Here is a 21,037-nt window from a genome sequence, read left to right as displayed (position 1 = left end):
GCCAATCATCTTCCATTGATTAAACCGGGAATACCCATGTGTCGACGCGCGCCGCATTAGCCGTGAGTGATTGGCTGATAAAGCGGCAGATTCGTGTATTGATAAAGTTCCTCTCAGATGTGCGGCTGTAATTAGACCAGAGAGACAGATATCGAAGCTACAGTAGAAATCGTAGTGACACAGATTGTTCTATAGGGAGTTTTCTTGGTGTATAGCCTCAGGAGATGTACATACTGAAAAACAATAAAGTATATCTCAGGGGGGAGTTCATGAATAAATCAAATAACACTTGAAACAGTTGATGGCTGTATATGCCAGATGCAAATGAAAACATATACAACTCTATATATTGTTTAAGAGATCGAGAGCATTTTACCTCTCAGCCTGTTTATAGATTTAATATATATATAGATTAATATCATTCATAAGATATAAGATTATTCTGAATGGATATTTGCTATGACAATAGTGGTCTTTTTCATCACTCTCAAACCCGTGGAGTGTTTACTTTTCTATCTTTATCTCGGTAGAGACTATTCTCCCTGGAGGCCAAGCAGATGTACATTTTACGCTGTGTCTGTCAATAGGCCTGTCATGATAAACACTATATCGAGTGTTTGTTCAATACATAACAGATGGAACAATTATTTTTGTTCCATCTGTATTTATCATGGGGAGTTTTTCTTTGTACTAGTGGGAAATACTTGGTTAGTTTTCTGTACCATGGTGAGATTTGAGCTGTAGGGTCGAATTATGAACTTCTATAGAGTCATTAAAGTGGTCCCTCGTTTATCGCGGGGGTTACGTTTTAAAAATAACCCACAATAGGTGAAGTCCGTGAAGTATCAGTTTTATTTGAACAATTATTATATTTGTTTTTAGGCTGTAAAATGCCTCACCACGCACTTTATACACTTTTCGTACACAGGCATTAACATTTTCTCTCATTTCTCTCTTGTTTAAACGCTCTCAAAGTTCAAACCTTTGTATATTATATCCCTCTTCCTTGATAATCGCTTTAAATGTGTTGTTCACTTGTCACTGCTCCAGCGGTATCCGCAGAGGCGCCTCTCGTCCATAAAAACACTTAAGTCCAAAGCGTTTCTGAAATTTGTCAGTGCAAAACGTTTCATCGACATTGTGGGTTTTGTCGGGGAGAAAACTTGCAAACATACAGCAATTCAGAGCCACACTGCAATCGAACTTTTATGTGAATTTGTCTGAACACATTCTGTACTGTACACAGCATGGAGGAGACTGATGGACAATGGTCTACAGTCCCTTAGCCAATCAGGACGCAGAACACAATGCACGTTCAGACGCTATAGAAAAGCATGAAAAATCTGCAAAACCCCAACATAGTGAGGGACAACTGTATGTGCGGTTCATATATTTATATAACAGTTTTGTACATTTAGAATACTTTTTTGGGGATACTTCTGCTTTATGGTTTGTTTTTTATATTGCCGTTTATCGTCTATATTTACTTAAGCAATATATCACACTTCAAGCTTTGTTATCGTGACCCATCTGTCCATCAATACCACACACACACACACATACACAGTAACACAAAAGCTGTTGGCCCTCCATGGATTTCTGCTTTACATTCCTTAGGCATCGTTGCACAAATTATTACTTTTCTGTTGACATTATTTGGAGCATTTTCTATTTGCAAACTTCATGAGCATTTGTAGCAGATTGCAGATGGAAATAGATAAAGTGATCAAATTTTAACGAGGCAAAACATAACAATTTGAGAATGTCAAAACAACTTTCTGTAATTCATTTTATGGCGATTCTCATTATTGGAGCAATATTTACAAGACAGCAACCGTAATGTCTATTTTTAAGTCAATATTTGTGACTAAACTGTCAGCAGGGTTAGCAGGAGGCCTGTTGACTCAGTAACAGAATACAGAGCAGGTAAAATGCCAACAGTTATGATCAGTGAAAATAAATGTTAAAATGTATTATTCAAACGGGGTTGTAACAGCCAGTGCATACATCACCTTATGGGTCTGAGAGCAGCATGTTAAACACCTCTGCTCTGGCTACACTACCCAAAAGTACACAAAAAAATACTATCTCTGGCACACAGTACTACATATTTGTACCCTTAGGCTGTTTATTCTGCAGCGTCTCTCCCAAATCAAACCCAACATTTCCACAAATCACTCAGACGTGGAAAATGTAGAGGTCCCACTGGAGGAAATAAGCACAGCGTTCCAGGTGACATTTTGTATCGCGCTCCATAAAATACTACAAAAATAATGTTTACTCTTATGTGTAGCCGACTCATATTGAGTTTGTTTTGATAGATCGTAATATACGGTGTGTAAAACAAACTTCAAACAGCATGTACCTCGCAGTGACAGCGCAAACACAATTAAGAGATATTGAAAAGCTTTTCTAGGTAACTTTTCTGGTAGAGGGTTTGACGCTTGTTTTCATTGAGATGTTATTGGTTTGGAATGTTCTGCAGTACGGCAACTTCTGTTTTATTTGAATGTGGGTGTTTCAGCGTTCAAAAATCTGTTGACTTTGACTGGGGCTGCCTCTCCACAGATCTGAAGTGTAACTTAATATGGCGTCACATGCTTGTCTCCACCAGAAAAATGTACCTTTAAACATATGTTCTTTTGTCAGTACTTATAGTAATTAAAAAAGATCAAACTTGATTTCACTTAAACTTATATTTCATAGTGTTTTTTTTCTTTGGTTCACCATCAAACGACCACATCAGTCACACATCAGTCACACATCAGTCACACATCAGTCACACATCAGTCAAAGGTCTGTTTTATTATTACTACCAATTGTTTCCTTTGGGGACAGTCTTGAGCGGTGATAGAGTGGCAGATACATGTATTTTGATGGATAGTTTAATTGATTTGCTGATAACACAGTGTGACAGGGCTCAGTGCACGAGGACAGACTGACACACAATTATGATTAATAGCTTTTCATATAATATTTGACCCTAATTACCTCCCTGTCTGAATAAAGATATAAAAATGTATAAAAATGACCTGTTTAGCCTGCCCGCCTCAAGCCCCTAGTTTCCCATCTTGTAGCTGGGCAGATGCAGTGTCCCGTACAAGCTGGACAATGGCGATAAAGCCTTATGTCTTATACTGTACAGAGGATTTGTTCTTCTCTGAGCTGATAAGACTGGTGCCATTGACTCTGCATAATCCAATTGCTTCTACATTGGACTGTGCTTCCAATCATCGCTCTGCAAACTGCGGTCTACACATGAGCAGCAGCATGAGACAAGATGGACAAGACACTGTGTACAATGGCTTTACAATAGGCCTTCCCACTGTTGTACATGCGGATACAGGAATTACAGGATTTTAGCTGGGTAGAAATGAACAATTCTTGGCATAGATTTCCTTATAAGCTCTATGCCAAATGGGATAGTATGTATGTAAGGGTATATTAGGACAATGTGAAAATACTGAAAGAAGAAATATCTGTAGTACCACAATTTATTCAAGTCAAAATAGCCCAGTTATTTATAAAGGCAACAGCTCATAAACAAGCTAAAGTGATGCAAAACAAAAAGAAAAATTGGCAAGCTTTTCTCAAGTTTCTCCAAGGGTTGTAGCAGGTACGGCATCAAAACGTCTGCCAACTTCCTCATAATAGCACACTCTAAACAGCTGCTCACGTCTGAAGATATTCCGTATTCTGTTGTTATAGTTACAGTTATCAACAAAGCTCTGCCCAGCAGTCACAAACACACCGCTGACCTTTGGAGAGACAACCTCTTAAACAGAGCTGTAAACATGTTTATTTGATCCCAAAAAGTCGCTGGTGCCATATTTTTTCAGTGTTTATTTTTTTAAGCAGAGCCTCTAGCTTCACATCTGGTCTCTGGAGGTTGCTTCATCTAAAACATTTTTTCTCTCCACATACTGTTGGGCTTGCGGACATTCTCTTCCTTCTGCATGCATTATGAAGTCTTAATCTCCCCACTCTCCCTCTGCTGACAGCGTCTCCAGCTCTAAAGTACATAGACTCAAAACCCAAGTCCGCTCCAGCAGCTTCTGCTCCAAGTTGCATTTCCTGACATTTAACTTCACAATTTATTCAAGTTTTTCAGACTGCCTCCTCTTGGTTACATTGGCTAAGCAGCTGTTTCCTAGAATTTGACAGACATAGTGATGTGGTGGGCTTATATACTTATACTGGAGTGGGGGTCTGTAGTTAGTCCTATCTCTCACACTGCTGAGCTTCTGCTCAGCAATGAATCTTTTATAGGCTGAGACACGCTAAGTTCTTCTCAAACTGTCACAGACAATTCAGCTACCTATCACACAAGGCAAATATATATATATATATATATATATATATATATATATATATATATATATATATATATATATATATATATATATACACACACACACACAGAGACACAAACACAACATAATATGAATACTTGAATGCATTTTTTAACTGAAAGTTATTGAATTGAGTAATCACAGTTTCTAGTTGTCAGTGAGTTTCCCACTGCACCTGTAAAAATCAGTATTTTTCTTATTCTATTGTCTCTTGTTTTATCACAAATACAGTGTAATGGAGCTCAACAAAGCACGCTCGCTCATTTTTCTGAAAGTGAATTTTCCTTTCATTTTTCCCATAGACTTTTAAAAAAAAATTCAGATATTAAGAGTTCAAAAATTGCAACCATGCAAACTAATAACCATAGCACAGATATTTTAAGTCCAAAAGGAAGTTTAAAATGCAAGATTCTGTGAAATGTTTTAATAGCTTTGTGGTTTATAAAATTTCAGAAACAGATTTTAAATACAATTATAGGTTTTGTGGTCATTAGTTACCACATATCCAATTATCTCTGAGCAAGATTTTGAACTTTTAATTTTTTTTTTTTTTTACGGAAAGTCTTTTGCGAAAACTGAATGTTAAATTTTGTTGAGGGGCCGTGGGGTGGGCGGTCACTGTTGAGCTCCATATGAACAGTATTTGTGCTCCTCATTTCCCCAATGCCCCCGGTGGCTGTGAGCTGTAGGCGCACCCTGTCCTCCCAAAGCTCACTGCTCATTAGGTTTTGACAGCGCTATCATTAATGCACCATGTCATCTGATGGCAACACTGTTCTGCCCGTATCTTTTATTTATGCTCCTTTCTCTCTCTGAATTATTCATTTTGAGACGGATCTAATGTGGGAGATTTTGGGGTGCGACACTTCCACGGTTGTTGATTTGTTTATCGGTACAACACCTCATCAGCCCTCACAAGTGACACTGACAAATCCTTTCTTTTTATAGAGGCATCCAGCTCTAGAGAACAACATATCTGTCATCTTCCCACCATTCTCGACAGCTCGCGGCGTTAAGACAAAATATAGAACGACACTGTTTCAGGTTACCTCATAATCACCTGATTTCACCCAGTTTGACCCAGAATGAATGTGACTGTACTCCAGCGCTCAGATTTAAAACAACAAGTAGGATTCAGTTATAAACGATGGAATATGTAGCAATCATTTCTGTGCCAAAACTTTTATTCAGAATACAAATAAGAGCCAAATTAAAAATGTTTGTTACAGTCAGAAACTAAACTAGTGCATAGCTGAAAAAAATGTCAACAATATTTTTTTATTATTTTGTTCGTAAAAGGTTGAAAGGCCCAAGATAATTACACTAAAGTTAGATTTTAATCTTTAGTAGATAAATATAGACTTGGTTACACACAACGGTATTGATTAATTGTTACCAGTGTCGGAAGGTGGATGAAGTAAAAGTAGTAAAGTGCAGTACTTAAGTAGAATTTTTAGGTATCTGTACTACTTTTGAGAGCAGGTATCTGTACTTTCTAATCCACTGCATTTTTAACAAGACTGAAAAGCAAAGCAACTACTTTTTGCATGACGTGAGAGGTTATTTTTACCATGTTCGTGATAACATCCTGACTAAAGTTTTTGAGTTCAAGCTTCAGGTTTGAGCAAAACAAAAATAAATTCACAAAATTCATCAAAAAAATTTAGAAATGTATTTGTCTTTTTACTGTTGACCAAAAAATGCATCACTATATTTAACACTTAACAAATGAACAACACTTTTAATTTTTAGTCTTTAAGTACATTTTTAAACAGGATCTCAAATACTTAAACAGATTTTTTCATGTGATACTTTTACTTTTACTTTGGTAACGTTTTACCTCTGTATCTGTACTTTTACTTAAGTAACAAAATTGAGTACTTCATCCACCACTGCTTATCACTAAACCTCGTATCGTTTATCAAATGCATTTCAAAGTTGAGCAAATGCATTTACACCAATCTATTGTGAATGAACTCATACAATCTTGATAATCCACATCACCTTGTCTAGTATGGCCCATGTATTCCTCACAGTACTGAAATAGGTACAGCCTGAAATGAACCTGCTTTTAAATACACTCTGTAACTCCATCTCTCTTGTCTCCGTATCTGTTCTAGTTTGGTCGGACAGAGGTGATCGACAACACATTGAACCCAGATTTTGTCCGAAAATACATCCTGGACTACTTCTTCGAGGAGAAACAGAATCTACGCTTTGACGTGTGAGTTATTTTCCAAGCTGTTCAAACTGATCTTTTGTCTAACCCACTTATCCCAGATTCCAGGTCTCTTCTCTCTCGTCACCACTCCATCTAGTCTTCTTAAGGAATTATTCATTGGTGCAGGGTCTTCGTAGTAAGGGAGATTGGTATAAGGCTACTAAATATTTCATTCATGTTTTATCCCTAATCTCGTCCCTGAGCAAAGAAAAAGCATGAAAGAATGCCTCATAGAAACTGCAAAGACCACAGATGTCACAACCTTCTTCTATTGGGAAGGGTCAGCTTTCATTTTGGACTTATTATACTGACGCTATTGAAAAAACTAGGCAGAAAATATGGTCTTTTTCCTTGTTCTTTTTACCTTGAAATCCCAGGATGCATTCAGGAGGTCTCAGAGGACTTTCACACAGATAATGAATACATTTGGTGCCCCGCCACGATACAGCAGTTGAATGAGGAAGGAGGAAGTACGTCCCCTCACAATTAGCACAGCTCATTTACATGTGTCTTTTATCGCAGTGGAGGGAGCCAGGGCATAGCGAGTGTCTAATTACTTCTACTGCAGCAGTGACTGGCAGATGCTACAAAACTTTTTCGTAAGAATACGCATTTGTTTCGGTGTGGTCCCTCTGGCGTTGAACAGAAATGACATTAATAAACTATACAATGACCGCTTTAATTAGCTGAGAGCTTCCTTCTCGGTGCTCCCCAAGGCTGAGGTGCTTAAGAATTTAAACAATACACTTTGCATTTCGATGGAGAGATTACTGCATATCTACACCTCAGAGGACTTTTAGCTTTCCTTGTATCATTTTTAAATGCAGATAATGAACCAGCAGCAGGTGTAAAGCTGAGGAGTGAACAGGGGCTTTCAGGGCACACACAGGACGACACCAATGCATGCAGGGCAAGATAATAGTCTAAATAATCAATAGTAATAAACTTAAATCGTTACAAGAACTGCAAAAAACATGCATTCCACTAGGAGATGTCCGAGTACCCACGATGCATCTGAGAACCAGTGCCTAAATGTTCTCTTCTTAATGACACTGATTGTAATTTCAGGTATGATATTGATTCTAAAAGTCCAGATCTGGGAAAACATGTAAGTAAAACTATTTCTGTCTTTCACCGATTGTGCAGAACTGTGCATGGCCTTGATATTTTGGTTCTTTGCAAGTCAAAATCAAATGCTAACTACTCAAATATATTTGGAAAGATGGTGTTTACGTCTCATGGGGAGGCACACTGCTTATTTTATAAAATGAACTAATTTAGTCCTCCAGAGTCATAATAATGGAGTTCATTTGCACCTGGCAAACACAATTACATTGTTTTTAAATGAGAAATGAACCAGTGCATATGATTATCAAAGCTTTCACGGCTTCTTCCTCTGCGCTCCGCCAAGATGCTAATTTGGATTTTATGATTCAAAACAGCAGAGGAGAAAAAAAAATGAACATTTGCACAAAACATACATTCAACAAACTGAGTAGATGAAAATCAATCTAAAGCAGACTATCATTTACAAGAATATTATGACCACAAGATATCACAGTTTGAACCTTGTCAAACTGTGATATGTCCTCAATCCTTACATTTACTCTTTCCTGCTTCTAACACTTCCAATACTTAACCTGCTGCCTAATAGTTCCCATCCAGGTGCTATTATGAAAAAGATAATGCACTTTATCTGTCAGTGGTCATAATGTTATGGCTTAACACTACATAATGATAATTAGATGTGAGTAACCTGCACAATGACTGCATACCATATACATACAGTTCAACTCTTTGTATCAACTCATTTACAAAAATACATCTACCCACCGAATGTATGTTGAGATGTGGTCTTCAATAAAGACACTATTTGACTCTAGTGGCTTGCACATAACCAAAGGTCCATTATAGACTTGCTTGTGTGATGTGCTGCTTTAACTCCATGGCACTGCCCTGAGCCTTCTCTGGTCTGGAGCTCTGGGCCTGTCCCTGCTGCTCTGCTCTCTCTGCTCCATGTTCTCCACTCTCTCTGCTCTTTGCACTGGTTTGATGAAGTCTAGTTTCTGAGTGGTGTGCCTTCTATTCCATGACTTGCTCTTGTTGTGTCACTGCTGCTGCCTGGTCTTATTCTTCCTCCTCCTCCCGGAAGCCAACCGACTTTAACGTACGTGTTGCACTTATTACATTAGCGTACAATGCTGTTGACCGGGCTAAACCCTTACCGACTCTCCTCTACCCCCACCTGAACGGCCCCCCTCTCTGTGGTCCCTGCCCCCTCCCCCCGTAGGACTTCCTGGGCCAGGTCTTCTGCACTCTGGGAGAGATCGTGGGCTCGCCGGCCAGCCGCTTGGAGAAACCTCTAGGGTGAGTGTTTGAACGCTTTTATTTAGACAAGACAGAGTGCTCCTGCCACAGCCGAGCAGCTGGGGACTTATCTGGAACAAGCCTAATTTTTAACCAAGTCTTTAAAAACAGTATTTAAACATCCTATTTTGCCTAAGCATGTAATTATGATAACGCTGGTAAAGATTCATTGTAAATCGTGCCATTTGTAGTGTTTCATAGTAGTTTTTAGATGTTTTTGTCTGATAATTACTTTCTTTTAACCAATTTCAAGGATCTTTACTCTGTAATCCCACACCAAATTGTTCAATCTCTCATCTCTTTTTGACTAATCAATGAAGGATGCACTATTATATCCTCTTGCTTTTTCACAAATCTCCCACAATGCATTTCAGCTGATGCCGGATTGGAGACAATCGCCTTTGATTGCACGGGCTATCTCCCACCAGATTAAGGATTGTTGCAGCTTTACTGTTTTTAATACATTTTTAATTCATTTTACCAACGTCACTGAACAATGTAATTATAAGTTTATTGTATTAAATGGGGATCCAGAGTTGAATTCTCAAGATTAAATAAATTCCCAATTGCAATTTGCTGCATTAATATGAGGATTAATTTTTCAATGTAATGAATACTAGCTCTACCCAGCACCATCTGTATGAACCACACACCAGGAGAAGCGGTCCTAGCTCTTGAACGCAGCTAGAGACTTGTATATGTGCAATACAAGTACTGTCATTACGAAGCTGATGTAGTGTGTTGCGTAGAACGATGTCTGGAGGGAACATGTGTATCTGTGGAGTTGAGGTGAGCTGCTGCTGTACTTGGTTTGCTGTGTGTTCAGTCAAAGGGAGTGTTTGTGCTGCCGCAGTGAGGAGTAGACCAGCGCAGTGTGTAGAAGGAGCGTGCACAGCTGGAGGGGGCTCAGAGGGAGGCCAGAGACTGTGGCACAACATCACACAGAGACCGCCACTTCAGAGCTCCACCGAGGCCAAGAGCACAGACAGAGACCAGACTCACACTCATCAGAAACTCAGAGGCCTGGGGTGGTCTGCAGAAATAACCATCGCAGTGGGCCAGGAGTGAATTTGCTAATCATTTAAATTTTGTAAGTTTTGAAAAGTTTTAGAAATGGTCAAACTCATTACTTTGAAAAATATGCTGCTAGAAATTAACACTAGAAGAGCCACAACCATTTCTGTTAGCCCGGATTTTTACTTTGACCCTACTATGACTTGTTCCAGCATTCCACCTCCTCCTAGCCGTCGTGCTCCAAGTAGGTCTTAAAATGTTCACATTTTTATTTCGCTATTGTGTCCGTAAATCAAGATATGAACATTAATAACAGACAGATCAAGCACCTTCTTTTCCCAAACAAGCTTGATTGATAGCGTTGCTTAGTACCCGCTCCCGGCTTAACCAACGGTCCGGGCAGGAAGGAGCATTACCTTCAACAACCTCGCTTCAAATTGGCTCTTTGGTTGGAACTCGGCTTCAAAATCGCCCCTATACCTGCTCAGCCTCAGTGAGCTTCATTTGGCTGCAGCTGAACGCTATGGTCGATGTCACACTCCCTTAGTCCGCTTCTTTTTACAGTCTCTGCTTACAACACAACTACCATACTACTCCAGCTACCATCACTACTACTTTCTACAACTACCATTGTTAGGACTACTCATTACTTCAAATATCATCATTACAAGAGTTAGACAAGTGTAAGATTACTACTGGAAATAAGAAATGAAGGTATGCTTTACTGTCCCTGTAGGGAAACATGTTTCTTGCATTTAACCTTCAATCAAGATTTTTCAATATCACTACAGCAACGGCCAGCTGAGGTACCCGGAGACCTAGACCTTGTGAAGTACTCATGGTCCGAAGTATCTCACTGCTGATCGGTCTTTTGCGTATATTTTATGTGAAAATGGCTTCAGTTGGAAATAGAACTTCTTGTTGTGAGGCAAAAGTGCGATGAAGTGCAATATATTGCTGAAGAAAATATAGATGATAATATTGAAATTAATTTATGTACTGATACAAAAACCCAAGAGCAGATTTATACCACAAAAGCTATTTTAAATGCACAATATTGTTAAAACCCATGAGCTTTAACTTTCAGCCCTCTATGGATCAAATCTTATCATACAGTGAAAAAAATAACAAAACATTTCCCAGTAGTGCAAAGAAAATGTGCACATGACAAATATTTACCCCCCAAAAATATAACGATAACTCCATATATTCTTAACGTAACAGGCCTATGTCATTGTGCCAGTTAATTTAATGCTACTACTGCTACTATTTATATAATTTGCTCTCCAAAAACTTAAATGATGTTGAATGAGGCTCTGTCCGCCACTGCAGGGTGCCCCATTTTCCCGCTACACAAAGCAACAGTGACGATGATCCGGCTGTGCCTTGTCGAACTCCTGACTTGTGTTTACTGAGTGAGAAGAGACCTGAGGCATGACTTCAGGCTGAGAACATTAGCCCGAGGGGTCCCAGGGCGAGAATAGCTGATTCACATTCATTTACATTACAACCGAGCTTCCAAAAATGTCTTTATCAGAACAATTCAGCATCCCAAAATGACACTAAAACGAGATCGTATTGGAACAGCAGCGAACGCTTAAATGTTATACTTCAAAGGTTGGAGCGTCCCAGTTTCCTGACCTGATAGTGCAGAGAGAGTGAGCACATATCAGTCCAATGGTGCAGTTTTAGCTCCGTCCCTGTCGTTTTGTGAATAGCTAAAGTGGCGTGTCCGTGGGTAATACAGTCCTCCTCCTCCCTCCTCTCTAGGCCCACAGACTGTGAGCTCCATTTGCTTGTCATGCGCCTGATGTGTCCCTGCTTCTCCGGGCTGCAGCTCCCCGGGGGGACTGAGGAAATCTGTTATCCATGCTTAAACAAGGCCTCCCAAAGCACAGTGCAACCAATGACCTGCTTAAGAACCACATGAGCCAGCCTCTGTGTATTCTCCACACTCTATCTCTGCCTTAACGTCCCTTCTCCACCACGTTCACTTTATTTCTGCTTTGACCTCGTTTCTCCTTTTTGTGTGGAGACTCTAAATAGCTTCACTTTTCATCCGGGTGCTCTAATATGGCCGACTAAACATTGGGGATGGCGTACTGGCAAATGTTATGGACCTTATCGTTTTTTATTTCAAAATAAGGGTAAATGTTGTTGAATAAAAAGAATTTATTCACCCAAATCCTCCATCTAACCTATAGATTGTATAAAGAAGTGGACTAAGTGATAGCGTTTGGCTCCGGTCAAATGAAGCTCATCGAGGCGAGCAGTTATAGGGGCCAATTTGGAGCCGAGTTTGTTATTTGGAATTTTGACAGCGAGTATCATAGCAACCAAAGAGCCAATCCGGAGCGAGACTGTTGAAAGTAACGCCCCTGTGTACGCTGTGCTGTTTTAGGTTTATTATTACCCATTATTCCACACAATTAGCGCTTTCACAATGTAAAATTCAAAACAAATATGATATCTTCTGTAAATCCTCAAAATAGTAGTCATGATCTGAAAAAGTACAGTGAATGTAGATAGTTTAAACTGAAAGGTGTAGTGGATCCCTCTCTGAGCAGTGCCGTGGTTGTGTTCTTGGACACTTAAGTATCATTAGTGTGGGAGAAGCTTTAGGCAAAGACGGGAGGCATGGATCCATTATTGAATAAGACTGAACAGAGATGGGAAAACACAGTGTTGAGAAAAGAGCTAAAAGTTCAATGCTTTATGATTAATATTTCATTTGACACAATTTGCAGTGACATATAATAAAAATAGACCTCAGTTTGGTCAATATTCAGGCCATTCAGAGTTCTGAATGATTTCCTTTCTATTTCTATCCTCTTTCATTCTGTTTTGCACACAGAAATACTATGGCCCCGTCTGAATTGGTTAAATGCTCATAGGAATTGATCATTGAAGTTAGGAAGGAGTAAGGAAAGGAGACATTATGCTTCCTTTTATAGCTCCTTTAGCATAGTAACTCGGGAGGTTAATAACCAGCTGCAAGGAGCTATGAGCCATCCCACAATCCCCTGCGCAGATAAAACAGAAAGTTTCCAAATACTAATTTTCAAGTTATACACTGCAGCAGATTATTAATTAAAATCTTCTGCATAAATAAACTCATCTTTACAACATATTAAGCGTAAGTCTTATAGAGCTACTGGGCTTGTTATAGTCCATTTTTGTGTGTTTGTGTGTAGTTTTTATTGAATAGCTGTTGCTCCTGCTGCTGGTTTGGAGGATTCGGCTCCACCAAAGCAGCAATGACTCCTTGTCCTCACTGCACCTCACTTTTCCTTGGTCTTGATTGCTGACGTCATGACGCAGCTCCCAAAGAACAAGGCAAAGGAGCAGGATGAAGCATGAAGGCAAGGAACGTTTATTTGTATAGCAAGATTTATTAAGAAAGTATTTCAAAGTGCTTTACAGAATAAGACAAGAAAGACATTAAAATCACAATACAACAAATCAAAACAAAAATAATCATCATAAAATTAATATTAAAAGAGAAGAGTGCAGAAAGTAGAGGTCTGTCTCACATCTTCAGGGAGACTGTTCCAGGTTTTAGCTGCATAAAACTGAAACGCTGATTCTCCATGTTTAGTCCTGACTCTGGGCACCAGCAGGAGGCCGGTCCCTGAAGTCCTCAGAGTGCGAGATGGTTCATATGGCACTAACATATGGCACTGGAGATGTACTTTGGTGCTGGGCCATGAAGAGACTTGTACACAAACAGAGCAGCTTTAAAGTCTATTCTCTGAGCTACAGGAGTCAGTGCAGAGACCTGAGCACTGAACTTATGTGCTTGTACTTCCTGGTTCTAGTCAGGACCCGAGCAGCAGCGTTCTGGATGTACTGCAGCTGTCTGAAGGAGGACAAGGCAAGAGGCAAGGCAAGGAATGATGCATTTTGCTCGATTTTGGATTGAGCCTTATTTCCTTAAAAGTAGCCTTCAGGCCTTGGTGGTTTTCATGGTTGCATTTTTGTCCCAGCGTGAGTTTTTGTCACTACATCATTCCTCCCTCTTTCTGTATTTGAATAAAAACACAATAAAGCATCTTGGAGTTTAAAATTCTACCCTAACCACTGCCTTTGACTTAACTGAATATTATAACCCTCCATTACATGTTTCTAAATGATCTGTGTTGTTTTGTGTTGGTGCTGTGGCTGTGAATAGTAAAACATTGCCAGAGTAATATGTCAATGAAGGTAGCTCTTAATTTAATCTGCCACTTCAGTCTGCCCAGCCTTTACCTACAACTAATTAAAACATAATTTGAATCCCCAGAAGAAACGCAAACGGCCTTAATGGAACGAATCAACAACTTAATTTCTTTAACAAAAAGCAGACGTAATTACTGCTCATCATCTTTTAACAGAATAAAACTCAGCCGATTAAATATCACTGAGACGCCAAATCCTGTCCGATCCTTCAGTTTGGTTTTGCTCATTAAGGTAGTGTTTTTTCTTTCTTTTTTTTTTTACTACTCAGTCTTCAGTTGCCAAACATCACGTTGAGAGTCACACTTCTGTTGCTTAGAGACCGAGCGCCGCCAAACCAATTAAAAGATGTTATTTGCAGCGTATGTTTTGACAGATAAGACATTTACGAATAATTAGTCTTGTCACCATTTCTCAATATAAACATTTACTTATTGTAATGGGAAACAAATTGCCCTGCCTTTTGAAATAATTAAGATAAACAAATCCGTTTTAATTTGATATGATCTTAAAATGCAAATATAATTCCTGTGTCAGCAAACGTGGGTGTGATGTTGAGTTAAGTTCATGCCGTTTGGAAAGTCAGCCGTGGTTTTGAATAAATTGCTTTTACACGGTGGTCCATAGCAACAGCTTTTCTACTTTTTTTCCTAAGAAACACAAGGCCAAAACTTATACTTTCACTTGTGTACTATGGAACTTTTCTAGTGGAGGGTCTGCTACCTGCTTATAGTTTATAGATACATTTATTCTTACTATGAGCGAGCTTGCCTTTCTGCACATTTGACGCGCAACTTCGCCTATATCAGCTTGTCTTTATGGAGATGGGTATGTTTAATGCCACACTGCGGAACATTCCAGCCAAAGAAAGAGGTAGCAAACGTGGAGAAGCGCAGGTGGTGCATAAACTCCACTAGAAAAGTTGATCTTGTTCCACCACATTGGATTCAAGTTATCAACGTTGCATTAATCCCACTAGATGTTTAGATTCGTGGAGGTTGACATGTTTAATGCCCTACTGTGGAGCATTCCAGGCAAAGAAATAACATCTTCACGGAGACTAGCAGGTGCCGTAGACCCTTATTCCTCGAGTACAATCAGAAACCAAAAGTATAAGATTAATTAGGTTTACATTGAAGCGTGGATGACAGACATTACTCACGCAGCTGTGCAATAAGCGCTATCCTTCTACTGTATATATTGCGAGGCCAGGCTCAATCATTTTAAAACTGTGCACATGGGGACACACGTAATGCCGAGTTTTCCATCGGGGTATTTGTCTTGGGAAAAGAACAGGCAGTAGCAGAGATGTATGGCTCCCTCTATGAGCTGTTATTAAGACAGAAAAGCAGGCCAGTGGAAGCGACGTGAACAGCGAGGGGCCCAAGAAACAGTGGTAACAAGTGGTACAAAGCTTTCTCTTATAATCTGATTTTAATGAGCTGCATATATCACTGTTACTGTGGCACAGGAAATTCAAGACAATATGAAGGAGTGATGCAGAGGGCCGGAGCAAATATGGTGTGACATGTACAGGCAGAAACAACGATGTAAACGCAGAGGGGCAGCAGCAGAATGAATTTGGAATAATATTCAGTGGCTTTTAATAGATATTGTCAAAACTTGGACGTTAAACACACCATATGCTGTTTTGTCTGCTTTATTTATTTATTTTTGGTATTTAGTGAATATACATAGATTACTATTAACTTTGTGTACATTGGAAACCACAGCATTGATTGTTGCAGACATTTCTGGTTGGAAAAGCTAAGGAGGTGCTAAGATCTTCAGTGTGGGAGCTCACTTAACATTTTAATACAGTCTTTTAACAATGGAGCATACCCCTCACCCTCTACCATGTTTGCGTTGCTGTTTTAAAGTTTAAATGTTAGCCCCTGTAGTGATTTATAAAAGCTAATATATGTTTCTTTTTATTGGAGTCTCATTTTGAACATTTTTATGAATGTGCTATAAAAGTCGGGCTAAAAACTTTGGGGAAGTTCCAGGGGAGTATGACCATTCTAGGGGAGGCTAGTGTCCCCCCAAGCCCCCGTCTGGCACCACCCCTGGCCACACGCTGCCTGGACTGCTTTACTTTCAGACGCACCAACGCAACTGACTCTTGTGAACGTAAATAAATAAAAAATATAAAAGCAATGCAATATCTATGCAAGATGTTGATGTTTGATTTAACTGGAATGTGAAAAGTTGAGGACCAGTCACTTTTCTTTTACCCAAACATTCATTTTAGTCATCCTTCGACCAAATTTTATGATATTTTGTCATTTCCTCTAATCTGGCAGCAGTGAGTGAAGCAGTGATTAATGGAGTTTTATAAATCAAATCAATCCAATCTTTTTTTTTTTTTTTTTAGCACTCTCACTGCAGGGCCATTCATCAGCTGTTCACATGTTTTAAATGGTGAGATGACAAACAGAACAAATAGTAATTTACCTTAATAATATAAAGATGCAGGGGTGGTGCTAGGAGGGGGCTTGAGGGGGCACTAGTCTCCCCTAGAATGGTCAATAGTCAAACTGCTGCTGGCCCAGTTTTTTCATTGGCATTACATCGAATTATGCAGTAGATTCTCATTTTTGGTAAAGATCCAAGCTTCATTTTTTGTGTATGACCTGTAGTTTGACATTTTTAAATGCTCAAGTGGGAAGGAGGAGGAAGGAGGAGGGAGGAAGTGAGAACAGAAAGTGTTTTGATCCTTGGATACAGGATTATGCAGGATTACGCAAACATCCATGCATGATACAAGCCAATGTACAACTCTGAAAAAGCTAAAGAGGAGGGAGAACCATTATTACATGGTTAAAAACTCATAAAAGTCAACTTTGCATAATATGTCTCGTTTAAATACCCAAATAAAGTCCACCCATGCAGTGCACAATTCTTCAACCAATTAAATTACAAATGACCTCGCAGCTCTAACCAAAACTGTTACGTGTTCAAAATACAGCTAAAAAATAATCAAACTGACTAGGGATGTGACGTTGGTGAACGAGTCGACTCTTTTGAACGGTTCCTTATCTGATTTTTAACCGAATCTTTTACATTTTTAGCCATTTTTAAGCTTTTTATTTCAGTTTGAACCATTTTTTTAAACAGATCTAAACATTGGCCATTTCTCTGTGATTAGTTTATAGTTAATTGAGTTTTCAAATTGGCTTCTGTCATATAAATAAATATTAAAAGAACCAGTTTTTTGAACGGCTAAAAAGATTCAGATCCCCTAAAAGAGCCGAAAGTCCCATCACTCAAAGACATCAAATCAGAAAGTGAAAGTAAGTAGTGAGTATATCTAAATGCAGGGCTTGTATATGCTATAGAATCATGTCGCTTATTATCCAGATGGGCGGTAGCATTCACTTTATATGCTAAATTAGCCCCCACATTGGAGCATATGAACGCAGCTTTGCATTAGCATGTTAAACCCATTAGCCTTGTGCCCTCTCCCAATGCATGCTGGGAACGAGGAAATGAACCATAAGTGAAACAACATTGAGTGCTGCGCGATGCCTGGATGTGGCCACAGGGAACAGAGGCCAGTGGGGGATTCATACAAATGCATTAGATTTAAAGTAAAAAAAAAAAAAAACGTTGAGAACGGGAACGTTGCATATATTTCCAGGAGCAGTGGGGACATCAAAGCTTCATCTGTAGCTGATCCCAGCGGTGGGAGTCCAGCGTTTCTTCAAAGAGAATGACGTGCTTCAGTTGTAGAGCCAGCAATAATCACTCAGGTGTGCCCAGAGACCACCCGAGGAAGTTTAAAGACAGAGCACACCACTGCCAGCTAGGGGTCAGATCTCACAGATGTTTTTGTTTTTCAGAGGGCATGGGGGTTTACTGCTACAAATATAAAATACAACTGAAGAACGTGCAGTATTTTGTAATATTATGTTTACAATTTTAGTTTAATGAAGATTGAAACAGCAACATGAATTTTAGAGTACATTAAAAGGGAAGTGCTTTACTGTGTTTATAAGCGCCACCCATACACCGTCACTAGAATCATTTGGATAATTTCTGCTCTGGAAATGCCAATCTTTACTGAACAAGAAGTAGAAGGTATCTGTTAACTTAAAAACTACTGCTTCATGACATCACAAGGTGGAACAGATCATTTTGACTAATAATAATGAAGGTTTACTCAAACATGTGCAAATGAAACAAAACATAACTCTGAGTGTGCTTTTGAGGGGTGACAGCATTATAAGATGGCTTGAAGCTATACTGCATTCTGTGTAATATAGGACCTTTAATATATATAGTGAGAGATGGTCCTCTTAATAAATAATATTGTATTTTTATGTTATTAGGCTAAGCTGAATAAGGAGAAGTTATAGTTTGGAAAATGGCCCCCACATAAAATAGAAATTAACTGATTAAATGCAAGCAAACCCAACTCCCCATACCTGATGAGGAGCCCTTGATGCTGACACAGCATATGGCACATGCGGCATTAATATATCATGTAATGCACTAGCTCTTTTCAAGAGTTACTTTGTTCTATATAAAGACGTTATGAGTTTCTCCAATGCCTTGAGAGTTGTCTCTATAACTAACTTAATTTTGTGTTGCCGATAGGATAATTTTTAACTTGGGAATGGGGTCATTTTTCACTTTTGAAGGAACAAGCGTGGGCACCACATGAGCGTCTCTGTAAATGGCCCAATCAAAGGCTGTTCCCAAATTAAATTAAAGTGAGCCTTGGGGTGCAGCTCCAAATGAAATGATAAAACCGAGAGAATATGAGAGCGGCTCAACGAATGCACTTTCTCTGGCTTTGGATGTGTTTGCATTTAAACGTACTGAATGTAATGCCACACACTGAAGGAGTCATATTTCTGAGTCTTTGTTCTACATCTGTGAATCATGAAACTCCCACAGTGCCTCAGTGGATCTCAGTGAGTGATCAGGGTTGACTGTCACGTGATACAGATCTGAAACAGCTGCTCTCTACAATACAGACCCAACAACAACAGCAACAACAGCAGCAGCAACAACAACAGCAGCAGCATATTTATAGCACTCATTAATATTGTTCCAGTCAGTGGAGTTTGGCGTCTATGGGCCTCAGTTGCAAAGAGGTGAATATAGTTGGATCTGTTGAAGCTTGTATCAGATTGGTGAATGTTTTGTGCTGCTCTGTATTGCCATGAGCTTGATGACCAGGTTTTTAATTCTGTCTCAGTTCAGTTTAGACTCCCTAAAGCCCCCATGTAACGTTTTATCCAAGAAATAGATTTTTTTTTTTCATTTTTGAAGTTTTATTGCACTAGAAATTCTCATTTGGCCTGGAGGAGGGTAATTTTTTCCATAAAAATGTTGGCTATAATATTCCATACTATGGCTTAAAACTGATCTATTGTCATGGAAAATGCTGGTTTTAACTTTCTGTTTCCATGGAATTATGCAGGTGATGTTCCATCTCCAAACTGCTGTATAGTGTTGCTTTAAATATCCAGCAGCAGGCCCTTCATTATTCATCTCATGTTTACTTCAGAAACAGTGGTAATGGTGTAGATTAAGACTACCTCAATGTATTCAGGTTTAAGTTTAAACAATCTAGTTCAGAGATCATCTTATAATAAAATATGATAGATAATAGTGTTTTTCATCAGTGCAGGAGCTTGTGTTCTCTGTCCCCTCACATTTGGACTGTTTTATTCAGAAGATCAGGCACCTTACAGTAATCAGCGTCCACAGCCTCAGGGCACTGCGCACAATTACAGCTTTGTGCTGCCTCGCTAAATGCCAATTTGGGCTGTGAGGCTGCGCACTAACAAGAGTCCTCCTTTAATAACGCCTATAGTATCTGCTTAGGTGTGGAAAAGCTGATGGTACATAAACCTGTTTTATCTTTGGAAACTGGAGACTTATTAGAGACCAATTAGGATCTGAGAACATAACGCCTCAGCAGCAACATCCAACTATCAGTGCATGGGCTTCTTATTCACACTTTGAATCAAAACAGTCTGTGTATTAAATCCCCTATTGTACAAACACAACATTTGGAACAAGACAGGTGTTTAAGAGAGAGGTTTGCAGGAGAAAATATTATAGAGAAAACAAGAACACTCATGCCAGTAAATAACAGTATTTCAGTATTGTTACGTAGTTAAAAATACAGTACAGTACGCATTATGGGAGGAGTGTGGGTAAAAAGCCAGTATTTTAGCTCAGGCTGTCCCAGTTACATTCATCTCCATTGCAGGTGGATCACAGAGCTGCTTCAGACTCTAATGTTTTATGGAAAAAATCTGTCGCAATAAGAAGAAACATGTGTCTTGAGTTGTATGTCTGGATGAAACTAGCACTTTGTAACTATCGCTACAGATGTATTTTTAAAGCAGACCTATTCTAGGAAATCGACTTTTCAGAGCTTTTAACAATGTTATAGTTGTTTTCCTTCCCATTTACCCTCTTGTTGCTGTTTTTGAGTGATTTGTGCATGTTTGAGCAATCTTTAATCACTTATTTTCAAGACGTCATATTACTGATCAATCTTTTTTCAGCGCCATAGGCATATGGCCACAGTGACGTACGTACGTCGTTCTTCCATCTATCCATCTATCCATCCATTTTCTTCCGCTTATCCGGTTGCGGGGGCAGCAGTCCAAGCAAAGCGGGAGAGGTCCAGGAGGCATCCTGAACAGGTGCCCAATCCACCTCAGCTCCTCTCGACGTGGAAGAGTCAATTTTATTTTCTCGATGATACGTGCAGGATTCTGCAGCACTGTGCAGTCATTTTAGTACAAATGGTGAAAAAAAAAAAAGCTATTGTGATGTGCTATCACAATAGTATCCATATCCTATCCATGGGCGGGGCCAACAGCTATGGCTCGATGTTGGG

General features: G+C 39.3%; 1 protein-coding gene across 2 annotated transcripts in view; it reads left to right on the top strand.

Moving 5' to 3' along the window:
• The window catches only part of cpne5a (copine Va), a 103,488-nt gene that overhangs the window by 25,975 nt on the left and 56,476 nt on the right, over window positions 1–21,037 (top strand). The window contains exons 4-7 of one of the 2 annotated variants that reach the window (XM_033969967.2): window positions 6,473–6,576; window positions 7,642–7,681; window positions 8,726–8,740; window positions 8,864–8,940. In XM_033969967.2, coding sequence (XP_033825858.1) covers window positions 6,473–6,576; window positions 7,642–7,681; window positions 8,726–8,740; window positions 8,864–8,940 — 236 coding nt within the window. The remainder of the gene's footprint in view (window positions 1–6,472; window positions 6,577–7,641; window positions 7,682–8,725; window positions 8,741–8,863; window positions 8,941–21,037) is intronic. The other variant, XM_033969968.2, reaches the window with a different exon arrangement.

The sequence above is a fragment of the Periophthalmus magnuspinnatus genome, chromosome 7 (assembly GCF_009829125.3).
Source record: "Periophthalmus magnuspinnatus isolate fPerMag1 chromosome 7, fPerMag1.2.pri, whole genome shotgun sequence".
NCBI lineage: Eukaryota > Metazoa > Chordata > Actinopteri > Gobiiformes > Gobiidae > Periophthalmus > Periophthalmus magnuspinnatus.
The sequence above is the reverse complement of the archived record's forward strand: the minus strand, read 5'-3'. Positions and strand labels throughout refer to the sequence as shown.